Genomic DNA, 16764 nt, shown 5'->3' on the forward strand with positions numbered 1-16764 from the left:
GGCAGCCTGTTGCTACAGAAAGGGCAGTTGCAGAGGTGATGGATGAGGCCAAACTGTACTTGGCGAGCAGTGTAATGAGGGGTACCAGTCCTGTGTTGCAACATGGAAGGCTGAAGAATATTCTTTTCCCACTAAGACTGCTGGTGTTGGCCCTAGGGAAGGTCTCAAGGCAATCTGCAGGAAAGTAAAGTAATGACAAGATGAGAATTAGCTAGACATCGACTTGATCTGTCTTACAGGTGTCTGACATCAAGGGGGTTTCAGACTCTGCAATTTGGAAAGGGGTGGGCAGCAAATCTGTGCAGGATAAGAGTAGCCCAAGGTAGCACTCCAGAGGATTGCCACAGTAATAATCAGGGGACTGGAGCACCTCTGCTACAAGGACAGACTGAGGGAGCTGGGGTTGTGCAGCCTGGAGGAGAAAAGGCTTCAGGGAGACCTAATAGCAGCCTTCCAGTATCTGAAGGGGGCTACAAGAAGAATGGGGAGAGCCTGTTTGCAAAGGCGTGTAGGGACAGGACAAGGACAATGGCTTCAAACTAGAGCAGAGCAGATTGAGATTGGATGTGAGAGGCAGGTTCTTTACTATGAGGGTGCTGGAACACTGCAACAGGTTGCCCAGGGAGGGAGTTGAGGCCCCATCCCTCAGCCTAAGGTGAGGCTGGACAGGGCCATCTGCCTGGGAATAATACTTACAGATGGTTTCTCCAGCAATTAGGCTTTCAAGGAGAGCATCTTAGTAGAGCCCCTCAGTTTTTCAGTTCTCTTACAGATAGCCCATCTCTGCCTGGGAGCTGGAGAAAGCTAGCTTTGATCTGAGAAAGCCTTTTGGATGTATTGATGTTTTTCTCAGTGGGCTTGCAAGCTCAATAGGCTTGCAGTTGACTGCCCAAAATCAAGTGCAACTCTGCTCCTTCCTCTTTGTTTTCCCTTCCACCTGTAGGACAGGGTCAGTTGTCCCCATAACAAACTGAAAGTCTTTGGCAAAAAAATTAAAATGCAGCAGAGAAGGAATAAAAGCTAAATGCTGTTCAAAGTATAAATGAGTGGAAAGTCAGTAAAGGTTGGGAGCAGAGAGAACTCTGCTGGGAGAAAGTGTTTGAGCTGGAGACAAGTGTCTTGGGTCCTTCACCGTTTTTGAAAAGGTAAAAGGAAAAATGCTCCATCCAGGTTGGAAAGAATTGGAGATTTAAAATGGAAGTACTATACACAAATACATACAGTAATATTAAATGCACAAATTCATCTTCAGCCCTGGCCGAGTCCTTCAGCCTGGGCTTACCACATTGTTTTTAGGCCAAAACCTTCCAAAACCTCCCCTGCAACAAGGCCTCAATGCCCCCTCTCCCCCCATTCCTTCCTACCCAGGCCCAAAAGATGCAGTAAAAATTAGCTCTGCCAAGGCCCAGCCAGGATGCAAATCTCCCCCACAAGAGATAAGGTCTGACTGGGAGAGGGGGTGGGGGAAAGTAGCAGAAACTGACTCTGCAGACAGTTTTATGGAGATACAGGACTTGTGGGAATGAAGTAACAAAAAATTACACTTTCTAATCCACCTCCTGGAACTATCTAGCCTCTGGGGGACCTCAACGGTTATGGTACTTAAAGGTACCCAGTATCAAACCATAACAACAAGGCATGTTGGTTATTTCTCTTAAAATAATCTTGTGATGGATTTGCAGGCAGGTCTGCCTAGAGGCAAACTTTACATCATGTGCAGTTAGAATACCTTTTTTGCAAAGGAACATTTAGAAGACCCCATGTTGGAGATTAGAAAATACACCTTCCCTTTCATGGGACCTTTTTTTTCTGCTTGCACTTGTGACTGTTTTAAAAAAGCAAAGTATCAGTCCAAACTCACATTTTGAAAACTGTCTTGTGCTGGTTTGTCTGTGACTGTGTCCTGTGACAGACACTTGCTGAATGATCTTTGATTTAACAGTCAGTGTTGTTACCTGAGTGGACTAGTAGTGAGTTTTCACCTTCCCACAGGCACGATCTGCCATGTTTCTGTTCTGTTAGAGGCTCCACAGGCCCCTCTGGAGTGTTGTGACAAGGCACAGTCCAGCTCTTCACTTTTTCACTAGGCATGTGCTCCCATTCCTTTCTCTGTGACAGCCACTCCCATGCCTAGGTGAGGAGCAGGTTCAGGAAACATCCTGGTTAAAGCATGATTTTATTAATTTATCTGTTTTTTCTTAGTAGTTTCTATCTCTGTTAATCCCAGGCTAAAACTCACCATGCCTGTGCCACCATGGAAGTTGCATCTGGGAAGGGGTAGTTTGGGAACCTGTGTTCCTTCTGGTGACAGCCTCTGTGCAAGCAGTCTTAAAACAATTTTTAGTGGTGGGCATAAGCAGGAATGAGGCTGCTGTGATCACTCCCTTCCCTTATCAGCAGAGGGGAAGCCTTGAGCCTCTAAGCTCAGTGATGCTCATACTGACCAAGGCATTGGTGATTGCACCTTGCCCAGCTGCTTCTTTCAAAGCCTGACCAGAGACTGCCTAGGAATCAATTTTTAATTCCAGCTGCACTTCTGCTTCATAGCAGTTGGATGGTCACTTTGCTGTTGGGGTGGTTCCACCAGTCGTGCTGGATTTTTATTAGAAGCTTCTAAGCCACCTTTTGTGCGCAGTTTTTTGTCAAATTAATTTCACCAATGTCTTGCATAATGTGCTCACATATATCACAGAATGGTCTGGGTTGGAAGGGACCTTCAAAGCTCATCCAGTCCAACCCTCTGCACTCAGGTTCCCAGGGCCCTGTCCAGCCTCATCTTGAATATCTTGAGGGATGGGGCCTCAACAAGGACAACCTGTTCCAGTGTTCTTTTTGTACCAAGATCTTAGGCTAGAGGATGCACAGAGCTGTTTCAAGCTGCCTACACATTTTGGAAACTTGTTCGTCTGTCTGTGTGCTGTGGTTTGGTTTAGAATTCTACAACTTGAGAAGAATTCAGCTGCCTTTGCTATCACTTCACAGGCAAGAGATATGACCTGTGGTTATGCTACTGGGCTGAACTCTAGAAACAGCTAGTTCAGTCTTGCATAAATCTGAGTCTTTCAGTAGGCTTAATGATGCTAAAAGCTCTTAATGGTGCTTTAAAATGAAAGTTGTTTGATGTCATGGATGTCACATTTTTCTCATGTGTCTCTTCTAATCAATGTAAGTTTTTTTAATCTATTAAATCAAATACTTGTCTTTCAGGGTCTGGTATCCAGTATTTGCATGAGAACAGAATTATACATAGAGATTTAAAACCTGAAAATATTGTTCTTCAGGACGAAGGTGGGAAGGTAAGCCAGGTGGCCTCTGTCAATGGTATTCCTACTGTCAGTGCTGAAAGTAATCTGCACTTTTGTCTTACATGAGAGAAAGTAGCTTTGTGGCATCAAACTGCATCCAAAACTTAGCTCTGAATTTACTAGAAGCTTACATTTTCTTGAAGCCACAGATCCTGTTTTGCTGTTTCTTAAATCCATGTCATTAAAAACAAATTTTTGCTTCCATTCCAGAAATCTGCCTGCAGCAGAGTGTGAGTGATGTGAGATTGTAGCAATGTCCCGGTGGTTTGTCTGAAACTCTCGATATTGGAAGGACATGGACGTGATGGAGTGGGTCCAGAGTAGGGCCACAAAAATGATCAGGGGTTTGAAGCAGCTCTGCCATGAGTACAGGTTGAGGAAGCTGGGGGTGTTCAGCCTGGAGAAGAGAAGGCTTCAGGGAGCCTGGTAGTACTTGAAGGGGGCTACAAGAAGGCTGCAGAGGGACTGTTCCCAAAGGCCTGTAGAGACAGGGCAAGGGACAGTTGCTTCAAACTAGAGCAGAGCAGATTGAGATTGGACGTGAGGAACAAGTTCTTTGCCATGAGAGTGCTGGAACACTGGAACAGGTTGCCCAGGGAGATAGTTGAGGCCCCATCCCTGGAGATATTCAAAGTGAGGCTGGACAGGGCAGTGGGCAACCTGATCTAGTGGAGGGTGTCCCTGCTGAGTGCTCAGGGGTTAAGCTGGATGACCTTTGGACCATTGATTCTGTGAGGGCTGCATATAACATCACAGATTTCTAAGTGAAAGTTGTTTTCTTTGTTGTTACAGTTGAAACAAATAGCTTTAAATTCTCAGATTAAAAGCTTTTTGCTCGTTTTTTCCAAGCCATCACTGGCAGGCTACTTTATTGAAAGTCAGGTCTTTGAGACAGGTGGAGGAGGTCAGCTGACATGGTGAGACAGCCAGCCTCAATGCTGTGTCATGTCAGAGTTTCACCAGGGACCTCCTCTAGAGTTTCCATTCTGGCTTTTAGCTGCTCAAGTGTATGCTGTGGATGTGTTATGTGCATAAATTTTGGATTGCATGGCTTTTTTTCCTCTGAACCTACTCTCCTGATGATCTGTTCAAACTATCTGCAGGTTGTTCACAAAATAATAGACTTGGGGTATGCAAAGGATTTGGATCAAGGAAGTTTATGCACTTCATTTGTTGGAACATTACAGTATTTGGTAAGAGTTGTTTTTTGTATACAAGTGATTCGGCCTTGACACGCTTTATAGCATTTCAGAAGTGTGTGTCAGAAGGACCATATAGAGGTTCCTTTTCCAGCCTTCTGCTCCCAACAGTACTGTTGCCAGCACTAGGTTAGACCACTTGGCTCAGCCAAGTCCTAAAAACTCAAGAAATGGAGGTTCTGCACCTTCCTGGGGCCCTGTCCCAAAGGTGTTCCCTCTCCAGGGGAAGAACTGTTTCCTCACGTCCAACTTAGACCTCCCCAGTGGTGATCTGGGTTCATTTCCCCTTGCTTCCAAGACGAGTTTGGCCCGATCCACCCCCTCCATCCCTTCCTGTGTCACATCTGGGAGGCTGCCCTCAGCCTCTCCACAACTAGACCAAACAAGCTGAGCTCTCCCATCTGCCTGTGGGTTGGGTGCTTCAGGCCCTGATTCACCAAGCAGCCTGAGGAGGTCCTTACCAGCATGCCCATGCCAATCTGGACCTGGGGACTACGCCTAGTTGTGCAGTTGTATCAGCAGAAATGCAAGACAATGCATGACCTGAAATAACCACTGTGGAAGTGTCTTTTGGTGATCCTTTTTAGGCTCCAGAACTCTTTGAGAACAAATCCTACTCAGTGACTGTTGATTATTGGAGCTTTGGGACAATGGTGTTTGAATGCATTGCAGGATTTAGACCTTTCTTACACAACCTACAGCCCTTCACCTGGTAAGACATTTACTCCAAGCAACAGGGGTGACAGCATGAGCCAGAGTGATACTTTTATTCTTGGGAGCTGTGCAGGAGCTGCTGATAATGCAGTAGTGCCAATGACAGTTTGGTTGGTGGTTCATTCACGTTGCATGGTAGCCTCTAATCGTAATAATTCTTCCCCAAGTCGAATGTGAATTAAAAAAAATAGAAACCAACCTCTGTATTGGTGTCAGAGAAGTGTAACAAGCAGGAGTGATACAGTTCACCTAATGTGTGGCATGCCTTAGTTTCAGCCTTTTTGTGTGACAGATCTTTTTTGTGTGAGTAGTAAATGCATAGTTATGTGTTTGTGAGTAAATTTAGGGAAGTGATGACTGACTGCAACCTGCAGGAAATCATAGATCTGTTTAGTTTGGAGGTTGATGCTTCATGGGCTACGAGATGGGGCAGGAATATGCTGGTTTGTATTTCTGCTTCTCACATTTTGATACCTGGAGTTATTTAGGCTTGGTTTGTAAAAGAGATTGTATAACAGGATAAAGAAAATACAAGACTTGCTTTTCTGTAAGCACTGAAATAAGGGGAGAGAAGGTAAACTTGAGGGTTTGTGCAAGTATTTGCTTAAAAAGAATTGGCTGTGTGTTAGCAAATTAGAGTTTAAACATTTTAACCAGTTTAGGCTAAAAAAATTTGGGTCTAAAAATCTAAACAGTATGTTGCAGTAGTTTTGCTTGTAACTGCTAACTCTTGGGGGGTTTATTATTTGGCTAGTTCAGGATTTTCTGTGTTTTTTCCAAGACGGAAAGCTTGATTTTCTAATGTGAGGAGTAGAATGGATGCAATTAATCATCAAGGTGAAGTTGGGGCAGGCAGAGAAGGATGTAGCACAGGCTTTTCTTGGGAGTCGTTCAGGGTATGGCTATTCAGGAAAGCTGCTGCAAGGGAGTTGAGCACTTTTCAAGTGCCTGAGACCCCCTGACTCAAAAGTCTAGAAATTTTATCTGTTATCTGTGTTGCCCTATTCATAAAGAGAGCTGTGTGAACCACACCTGTGTAGCTGCAGTTCCAGTTGAGGCCAGCTGGACAGAGAGTAGACTGGCAGTGTGCAGGAGCAGATGTTCAGCAGCCTCACTGCTAGGTGTTGACTTGCTTGGGGAAATTCTGCTTCTGCTCCAGAAGAGCTGAACTCTAGGCAGGCTTCAGACCAGTGCTGAAGCAAGCCACAGTGAGGAAAATGGAGGCAGTGTTGCTGGTGAGGCGTTCTCTGATGCTGGATCCAGTAGCAGGCTGTACTTACAACACTTGCTTCACACAGATTAAAGTAATGGGAAGGCTTAGACCAGGTGACTCTTGCAACTTCTCCCTGGCTCACCGATGTATGGAGACTAATTTTACAGTGCAGGCTTTCTCTGTGGTCAGAGATTTTTGTTGCTTGTTAACCCTTTCTGTTTGACACTGCTCAGACCTCAGATAGGTGTAAAAACGTTTGCAGGGTTCATTACAAGCGCTCCCTTTTTCTTCTTCCAGATGTTCTGGGTGGGTTGTTGGGAAATGGCTGTCTTTGCCTAGAAGGAAGTTTGGTTTTCTAAGGTACTAGACTGGTGCTTTTTACTGCTGCTGTATTCAACTATCCCATTACAGAAGTAGTGCTGTCAGTATAGCCACAAAAGATTTTCTTGTTCTAGGCATGAAAAAATCAAGAAGAAGGATCCCAAGCACATCTTTGCTTCTGAAGAGATGAATGGGGAGGTTCGCTTCAGTACCCATTTGCCACAGCCTCACAGCCTGTGTGGGTAAGTGTGTCCTAGTGCCTACCAGCAAGCACAGGCAACTGCTGGCCAGCTTCTTGGTCAGATTTGATGTGTCTGTGTTGGGCATGTTGCTCCTCAAATATTTTGTGGGGCAGTTTCATCCCCACCCCCACTGCTGACTTTTGTGCCTGTCACAAAGGACTTGGTCTTTCTCTGACATTTCAATGTCCCTTTAGCATCAGAATTCCTCTGTGGGGAGAGAGCTGGGGCTGCTTAGCCTGCTGAAGGCTCCAGGGAGACTGTAGAGCAGTCATCCAGTACCTGCAGGGGGCTACAAGAAAAGAGATTTTTGAAAAGGGCTGGGAGTGATTGGAAGAGAGGCAGTGGCTTTGAGCTGGAAGAAGGGAGATGGAGACAAGGAAGAAATTCTTGAGAACAAGGGTGCGGAGGCACTGGCACAGATTGCCCAGGGAGGCTGTGAAGTCTCCAAACCTGCAGGTGTTGAAGGCCAGGTTGGATGAAGCCTTGAGCAACCTGGGCTGGTGGGAGGTGTCCATGCCTGTGGCAGGTGGGTTGGACCTGGATGATCCTCAAGGTCCCTTCCAACCCAAACCATTCTATGAATCTATTTTTACTTTGGCTTTTAAACTGAGAGCTCTTCTTCCTTTATCATAAACACTAGGTGTTTCAAGCTCCTGACAAGGATTCCAGGAGCCATTCCTGTTGAAGAATAGCCCATATCCTCATGTCTTTTTTCATACTTCAGGTTCTTCTCTGGCAGTTCACCTTGTAGAGGGAACTGTGACTCCTTTCCACCGCTTACCACAAGGCCACTGAGTAACATCCACATGATAACCTGATGTGCTGAATCTCTGAGCCAAGTACTTGAATACATGAGCCAAATACTGCTTCATGAAAGCAAAAGATTTTGGTGCTTGTGTTGGCTGCAGAGCCAATCGAGATCGCAGCAAGCACTGCTTTGCTCAAGCTCAGAGCCTTCTCACTTTCTCCTCTGTTCTTGCTCTTTTGCGGGTTGGGAGGACCTCCAGGTAGGCAGGGGGGTTGGCAGGGTTCATCTCTCGCGAGATTGAGCAGGGTTGTGACGCAGGGTTGTGACATCAGCTACGGGAGGTTTAAAAAACCACCGGGGCAGTGTGCATGACGCCATTTTGGCTGCAGAGCCAGGCTGCCCCGCAGCTAGGGATTTTTTTTTTTTTGGTCTTGTTAATAACTGTCAGTAAAACAGTGCACCATGACTGTCACTCACATGATGAAGGGTAGAAACAGCGTGTGCACCCAGACAGATTTGGTGCATCAGCACACAGGAGTCCAGGTTACTGGCTGCAGGGAATGCTGGAGCCTGACACTTGACATGGAGGGTGAAGGGGCAAACAGTTGTGTCAGGTGTGAGTAGGTGAACTTTCTCCTCACCTTGGTGGCAAAACTAAAGGATGAAGTGTCTGAGCTGAAGGAAGAAGTATCCCGGCTCAGGTCAATAAGGAAAAGCGAAAGGGAGCTGGATCTGTGGGAGCAGGCTCTGCAGATCCCCCCTGCTAAGGGAACTGTTCCTGGAAACAGGGAGGGATGGATACTGATCCCTGTCAGAGGCAGCAGGGGAAATCCACCCCAGCCCTCTCCTCCCCTTCCATTGCCCTTGCACAACAAGTATGAGGCCCTTCAGGATGAGAGCAGTGGGGATGAGAGGGCTGAGTAGCAGCCATCTGGGGTGGTGCCTAGGGTGAAGCAGTCTCCACCAACTATAATGACCAGCTCCACAAAAACGAAGAGAAGGGTTATAGTTGTTGGGGACTCTGTCTTGAGGGGGACTGAGGGACCCATTTGTCGTCCCAACCCATCCCACAGGGAGGTCTGCTCCCTACCTGGTGCCTGGGTTAGGGACATCACGAAGAGACTCCCAAACCTAATCCAGCCCTCTGATTATTACCCTTTGCTGGTAGTACAGGCTGATAGTGATGAGATTGATAAGAAGGGCACTAGGGCATTTAAAAAGGAATTTCAGGCCCTGGGAAGATTGATAGATGGGGAAGGAGCACAGGTGGTGTTCTGCTCAGTTCCCTCTGTGGCAGGGGAGTACACTGAGAGGAACAGCAGAACCCATGCCATCAACAACTGGCTCAAGGGATGGTGCCAGCGGCGGCATTTTGGGTTCTTCGACCATGGGGAAACTTTTTCTGCACCAGATCTGTTAGATCCTGATGGGGTGCAGTTGTCTAGGAGGGGCAGGAAAGTCCTCACACTGGAGTTGGCAGGGCTCGTTAGGCGGGCTTTAAACTAGGTCTGAAGGGGGTGGGTGAGGCAATCAGTCTCTCTGAGAAGGAGAGAATGGGAGGAAAACCAGGGTCAACTGAGTAATCAAGAGCCCAGCTGAAGTGCATCTACACCAATGCACGCAGCATGGGTAACAAGCAGGAAGAGCTGGAAGTCCTGGTCCACCAGGGTGACTATGATATAGTCGCCATTTCAGAAACTTGGTGGGATAACAGGCATGACTGGAGTGCTATACTGGGGGGATACAGCCTCTTCAGGAGAGATAGGCAAGGGAGAAGAGGAGGAGGGGTGGCTCTGTATATTAGGGAGTCACTCCTTGCCACAGAGCTAGAGGTGAAGGACAAAGGGATTGAGAGCTTGTGGGTTAAAATCAGAGGGAGGCCTAACAAATCTGACATCCTGGTTGGAGTCTGTTATAGACCCCCCAACCAGGATGAGGAAGCATATGAGGTATTCTACAAACAATTGGAGGCTGTCTCAAGATCATCAGATCTTGTTCTTGTGGGTGACTAACCTGCCAGATATCTGCTGGGAACTTAATTCAGCAGAGAGGAGGCAGTCCAGAAGATTTCTGGAACTCATGGAGAACTGCTTCTTGACACAGCTGTTAAGTGAGCCTACTAGGGGTCAAGCTCTGCTTGACCTGCTGTTCTCCAACAGAGAAGGGCTGGTGGAAGATGTGACAGTCGGAGGCTGCCTAGGGTGTAGTGACCATGAGATAGTGGAGTTTTCAATTTGCAGGGAGATAAGGAGGAACAATAACAGAACCCTCGCCTTGGACTTCTGGAGGGCAAACTTCAATTTGTTCAAGAAACTGATTTACAAAGTCCCCTGGGCAGCAGTCCTTAAGAACAAAGGGGTCCAGGATGGTTGGACCTACTTTAAACAGGAGCTCTTGAAGGCACAGGAGCTGGCAGTTCCCATGTGCCGAAAGACGAGCCAGCGGGGAAGGCGACCAGCCTGGATGAGCAAACAGCTCCTTTGGAAGGAGGGGAAGGGTTCTCCTGACATGTTCAAGGATGTAGCTAGATTATGTAGGAGAAAAATTAGAGCGGCAAAGTCCCAGTTAGAACTTAGGCTGGCCACCTCTGTGAAAGATAATAAAAAGCATTTTTATAAATTTATCAATGCTAAAAAGAAGGGCAAGAAGAGCCTCCACTCCTTACTGGACCAGGAGGGGAACACCATAACTGACAACGAGGAAAAGGCTGAGGTCCTGAATACCTTTTTTACCTCAGTTTTCAACAGTGAGGAGGGAGGAGTTCAGGGCAAGTGGCCTCTTGAACTGGGGGATGGGGTTGTAAAATCCATGAGGAATTAGTCCAGGACCTGCTGAGCCACTTGGACACCCACAAGTCCATGGGACCAGATGGGATCCATTCTAGGGTGCTGAGTGAACTAGCAGATGAACTGGCCAAGCCTCTCTCCATCATTTTCCAGCAGTCCTGGCTCACCGGAAAGGTCCCAGGAGACTGGAAACTGGCCAGTGTGATCCCCATCCACAAGAAGGGTTGGATGGAGGAACCTGGGAACTACGGACCTGTCAGCCTGACCTCAGTGCCAGGGAAGCTGATGGAGCAGGTTATCCTGGGGGCAATAACTGCACACCTGAGGGATAGCCAAGGGCTCAGGTCCAGCCAACATGGATTTAGGAAGGGCAGATCCTGCCTCTCCAACCTGACCTCCTTCTATGATCAGGTGACCTGCGTGGTGGATGTGGGGAGGCCTGTGGATGTGGTCTATCTGGACTTCAGCAAGGCCTTTGACACTGTCCCCCACAGCAAACTGCTGGCTAAGCTGTCAGCCCACGGCTTGGATGGTAACACTCTGTGCTGGGTTAGAAACTGGCTGGAGGGCCAAGCCCAGAGAGTGGTGGTGAATGGTGCCACATCCAGCTGGTGGCTGGTCACTAGCAGTGTCCCTCAGGGATCAGTGCTGGGCCCCATCCTCTTTAACATCTTCATAGATGATCTGGATGAGGGCACTGAGTCAGTCATCAGCAAGTTTGCAGATGACACCAAGCTGGGGGCAGATGTGGCTGGGTTGGAGGGCAGAAGGGCTCTGCAGCGGGACCTCGACTGCCTGGACAGATGGGCAGAGTCCAACAGGATGGCGTTCAGTAAGTCCAAATGCCGGGTGCTGCACTTTGGCCACAACAACCCCATGCAGAGATACAGGCTGGGGTCGGAGTGGCTGGAGAGCAGCCAGACAGAGAGGGATCTGGGGCTGCAGATTGATACCTGCCTGAACGTGAGCCAGCAGTGTGCCCAGGTGGCCAAGAGGGCCAATGACATCCTGGCCTGCATCAGGAATGGTGTGGCCAGCAGGAGCAGGGAGGTCATTCTGCCCCTGTACTCCACACTGGTTAGACCACACCTTGAGTACTGTGTTCAGTTCTGGGCCCCCCAATTTAAGAAGGACATTGAGATGCTTGAATGTGTCCAGAGAAGGGCAATGAGGCTGGTGAGAGGCCTTGAGCACAACCCTGCGAGGAGAGGCTGAGGGAGCTGGGATTGTTTAGCTTGGAGAGGAGGAGGCTTAGGGGAGACCTTGTTGCTGTCTACAACTACCTGAAGGGTGGTTGTAGCCAGGAGGAGGTTGCTCTCTTCTCTCAGGTGGCCAGCACCAGAACAAGAGGACACAGCCTCAAGCTATGCTGGGAGAAATTTAGGCTCGAGGTGAGGAGAAAGTTCTTCACTGAGAGAGTCATTGGCTACTGGAATGTGCTGCCCGGGGAGGTGGTGGAGTTGCCGTCCCTGGAGCTGTTCAAGGCAGGACTGGACGTGGCACTTGGTGCCATGGTCTAGCCTTGAGCTCTGTGGTAACAGGTTGGACTTGATCTATGAGGTCTCTTCCAACCTTGGTGATACTGTGAAAACTGCTGCAAGTCCAGCAGAGGCTGAGAAGATGGAGTGAGCCTCTTGAGTAGAGCATACAAGGAGAAGCTCCTGAGGGTTTCCCCCTTCAGTAAGGCAAAGAGGGATCTAATTTTGTCAGTTAGGGTATTAAAGAGACAATGTATTGCAACAGAGTGAATCACAGAATTGTTTTGGTTGGAAAAGACTTCCAAGATTAGATTCCAACCATCAGCCCAGCCCCACTATGGCAGTTAAGCCATGTCCTCGAATGCCGTGGCCACACATTTCTTGAACACCTCCATGGATGGGGACTCCACCACCTCCGTGGACAGCCCCACCTCATTCCAGCCTCCTTTCAGGGAGCTGTAGAGAGCAATGAGATCTCTCTTCATTCTCCTCTACTCCAGACTGAATATACCCAGTTTCCTCAGCTGCTCCTCACCAGACCTTTCTACAGCATCCTTGCCCTTCTCTGGACCTGCTCCAGATCCTCAATGTTATTCTTGGAGTTATGGGCCTGATATCATTCTTGGAAGTGTGACTTCACCAGTACCCAGCACAGGGGTAAGACAATTGCCCTAGTCCTGCTGGCCACTCTCTTGTTGATCCAGGTCAGGGTGCTTTTGGTCTTCTTGGCCACCTGAGCACACTGCTAGCTCATTGAAAGGCCACAGCAAAGGTTACAAGGTAAAGAGAATTTGAACACAGGAAGAGGGTCTCCCTGTACTAGTGATTTCATCTCTGAGACAGGATCCCGAGCAGTAGGGCACCTCTATTTGTCCAGACTTGCTTGAACACAGTTCTGAGTAGCCTGCTGTGGCTGAGTGTGATGGTTTGGGCATTAACCCACCCCCCACACTTTTGTAATTGCCCCAGCTAACTCAGAAGGGACTCCAGGAATATAAATGAAGTTATTTATTTTACAGCAGCAAATATACAAGCAGCTATTTACAATATATACAGTTATATACAGAAATATACAAAGGATAAACAATACAGAAGCACAACTCCCCTCCCAGAAACCTGAGTCCCCAGGAGGGGCTCTCAAACCACCCCTTGCCCTCTCAACCTTACCCCAGTTCTCAGAAAGAAGAGAGGTGCAGCCAAGAGGTTAGGGAGCAAGGTTAGTGGCAGCAAGGTTAATGAGATGCATCTTCATCAAGGCCCAGAAGCAAAATGAGAGACAAAAATGGAGAATGCTATCAAATGTTTACTTTTTCTTCCCAGAATTCTCAGTGTGACTGTGAGAGAAGGAGACACAATTGTTTTCATTTCACTGCCCATTATCTAGTTCTGTTACCAAAACATTCTAGCTTGCTTCAAACTAGCACACTGAGACGTTGACCCTGCTGTCTTCCTTCTGAGCCCACCTCCAGAAGGGCCTTCGACCTGAATTAATGGGTCTGTACCAAGTCTGATCATGTGGCACTTAGCTTGTACACTTAGGTGTGCCCAGCAGTGCAGCATAGTGCACTGGCAGTCTTCTGGAACAAGTACTGGAGTTAAGAACTAAATAAGCAGCTTTGGGTAAGTGCTTTGGTCTTTTTGAACTGTCTGCTGTCTTTAAAGATGTGCTTGACAATAAAATTATGTGCATCTCCTGTGGATAAGCATGGAGGAAAGCCTTGCAGGCAGCTCTCTGAGGCATAGGGGTGACTATTTCACAGGCAAGGCTTTGAAAATTTATTTGCTTTTATCATAGAAACAGAATAAGTTGAGTTGAAAGGAACATTAAAGATCATCCAGTTCCAACCTCCTTGCCATGGGCAGAGACACCTACTAGAATAGACTGCTGAAGGCCTCATCCAACCTGGCCTTGAACATTGACAGGTTTGGAGCCTCCACGGATTCTCTGGGCAACCTGTTGAAGAGTCTCACCACCTCAACAGGAAAGACTTTCTTCCAGGTGTCTGATCTAAATCCAGCATCTGCCAGTGTGAAGCCATTACCCCTTGTCCTGACACTCCTTCCTTTATCAAAAGTCCCTTTCCAGCTCTCCTGTAGCCCACTTCAAATACTGGAAGGCTGCTCTAAGGTCTCTCAGGAGTCTTCTCCAGGCTGCACAACCCCAACTCCTGCAGCCTGTCTTCATAGGAGAGGTGCTTCAGGCCTTGGATAAACTACGTGACCTCCTCTGGACCCACTCTTAATATTTCCCAGTCCTTCTTGTGTTGAGAGCTCCAGAGCTGGCCCCGGCAGTGCAGGCAGGTTCTCAGCAGAACAGAGGGGCAGAATCCTCTCCCTTGACCTCCTGCCTGCACTGTTTTTTATGCAGTTCAGCACCTGGATACCTTCTAGGTTACAAGTACACATTACCAGCTTGTGCTGAGCATCTTTTCAACCAGCACCCCACCAAGTCCTTCTCCTCAGCACTGCTTTCTATCTGTTGTCCACCCAGCCTGTATTTGTGCTTGAGGTTGCCTCAATCCAGGTGCAGGAACTTGTTGAGCTTTGTGAGGTTGGCACCAGGCCACCTCAAGTATCCATGTACTGCAGATTCTCGCTATGTTCTTTCCTCCCTTTTCAGGCTTTGCCTGTTCTAAGGATAAGCAGCTGCAGTGAAATGACTGTTCTTCACATGTTGGTTTGATGTTACACACATGTGGTCTCTAACCACAGAGCTGTGGTGAGACCGTAGGTCACTCCATGGGCTGAGTGTTGCAGAACATCCCTCTTCTTTTTCTGACAGTCCTCCTGTTTTAGTCTAATTGTAGAGCCAATGGAAAATTGGTTGCAACTTATGCTGAACTGGGATCCCCAACAGAGAGGGGGAGGTTTGGATCCTCAGAGCAATCGTCCAAAGTGTTTCCTGATCATGGATCACATACTGAATTTGAAGGTGAGCAAGGATTGTTTCTGAGTTTAAAGGCCTGTCAAAAGCATCTCATGGGACAGAAAGTGCATGAGGAAAGCTATAATCCTGGCATCATCCAGATGCAGAATGATGAGTAACATTTGTGTCAGGAAGTGAGTGTATGTACAACCTGAAGGCAAAATACAACCAGAAGTATTTAGCTCTAGCTCCACACTTGGAGTGGAAGAAGGACCCTCTGTTACTGCTTGTCATCTCAGTAGGACTCATCAAGATCAGAGAATGGTTTAGTATTTGCTAATAGCAGTTTTCCTCAGTTCCACTACTGAAGCTGTGACCTGCAGATCCATGTACTGTGGCATTACCTGCAGCAGAACAGAGATTACATTCACCTGACTCTTCAAGTGATTATTGGAGCTTTGCTGGAGAAAGACTACCTGAGGCAAGCATCTGTAGAAGCCAGCAGATCATTTGGTCTGATCTGTAATGATTCCAAGTGAACAGAAGCCCAAAACACAAAATATTGTGCCTAGAGTTGGAATTTGTCAGTCTAGTGTGGCTTGGATTCTACAGTCTTTGCCCAGTGGCAGTAAAACTAGAGAGGGTAGCAAGAATACAAGCAGGACTCCCTTGCTTAGGAGCAGCCTCTGAGTTTTATTATGTGGGGGTTTGCTCCTGAATTTGATTATTTTAGTAGTTAAGACTCCAGCGATGTTCTCATTCTAACATGTTGATTCCTACGTGCTCCCTTCTAGGCCTCTGTGTCCATGGTGGTCAGTGACTTGCAATCAACTTACTCTTTCCACAGATAGTACACATCCTAAACATGACCTCCGCCAAGATTGTTTCATTTCTCTTGCATCCTGAGGAGAGCCTGCATTCCCTCCAGATTCGGATTGAGTTAGAAACTGGAATAAGTACTGGCAATCAGGAACTGCTTTTGGAAACGGGAATTTGCCTGGACCCTCGGAAACCTGCTTCCCAGTGTGTTATCGATAGTGTGGTAAGAACCATTCTGTTCCTTCAATGTCTTGCCTTTCACAATCTCAGGGACTTTAAAGTCTTAGGGAAGATAAATTGCTGTAATCTTTTCCCACTGGAGACAGTTTGTAAGGGGAGTAACTCTTAAAGCCTAGCATTATTTTCTTAATTGGATAACATTAGCAGATTCCTGCAGTTATACTCTTGACTATTGCTGTGGGATCCATCCAAATCATCTCCTTAAGGCACATGAAAAGAAGAGTGTCTGCCCACAATAATTAGTCAGGATGTAACCAGGACCCTTCTGGGTCAGAGAGAGCTAAGCTTGGGATTTCTCTTGTTTATTGTCCTTTCTCTTTTCTCACCAGAGAGGCTGGGATAGCTACATGGTCTATTTGTTTGATAAAAACAAGACTGTCTATGATGGCCCCTTCGCTTCTCGGAGCTTGTCTGACTGTGTGAATTACATTGGTAAGTCTGCTGGACGACAGCTGAAAGCACTGCTGCTTAAGTCATTTGAAAGGAGGGTTGCTGTTTTCTCGAAGGTTTGTTTTCTCAAAGGGTGCTGTGATTCAGAGGTGGCCCTCTGAGAACCTGGAGCAGCCTAGCAAAGTTTTAGCTACAGTGTTGCATCTCCACATTTTGTAGATGTGACAGATCAGAGAATTTATTGTTCAGCTTTTGGGAACTTTCCTATAGAGCGACTTCAGAATTCATTTAAGGTGTTTGCCCTTGTATTAATATCTGTGCTCTGAACATCACCTACCCCACCTAAACCTGAGCATTGTTTCACTTCAGCAGAACCACAACATGATTGAAGGTTTGGCAGGTGGTCTTGTAGCCTAGAGAGGGAGAATTTTGGTTATAGACTC

The 16764-nt window shown here is 47.3% G+C and overlaps 1 protein-coding gene across 3 annotated transcripts in view; it reads left to right on the forward strand.

The window, feature by feature from the left end:
* CHUK (component of inhibitor of nuclear factor kappa B kinase complex) overlaps positions 1-16764 on the forward strand; it is a 52716-nt gene that overhangs the window by 6387 nt on the left and 29565 nt on the right. For all 3 annotated transcript variants that reach the window (XM_064144958.1, XM_064144956.1, XM_064144957.1), the window contains 7 exons: positions 3208-3296; positions 4409-4498; positions 5092-5216; positions 6887-6994; positions 14803-14938; positions 15720-15914; positions 16261-16363. In XM_064144958.1, the coding sequence (XP_064001028.1) occupies positions 3208-3296; positions 4409-4498; positions 5092-5216; positions 6887-6994; positions 14803-14938; positions 15720-15914; positions 16261-16363 (846 nt within the window). The remainder of the gene's footprint in view (positions 1-3207; positions 3297-4408; positions 4499-5091; positions 5217-6886; positions 6995-14802; positions 14939-15719; positions 15915-16260; positions 16364-16764) is intronic.

The sequence above is a fragment of the Pogoniulus pusillus genome, chromosome 6 (assembly GCF_015220805.1).
Source record: "Pogoniulus pusillus isolate bPogPus1 chromosome 6, bPogPus1.pri, whole genome shotgun sequence".
Classification (NCBI taxonomy): Eukaryota; Metazoa; Chordata; class Aves; order Piciformes; family Lybiidae; genus Pogoniulus; species Pogoniulus pusillus.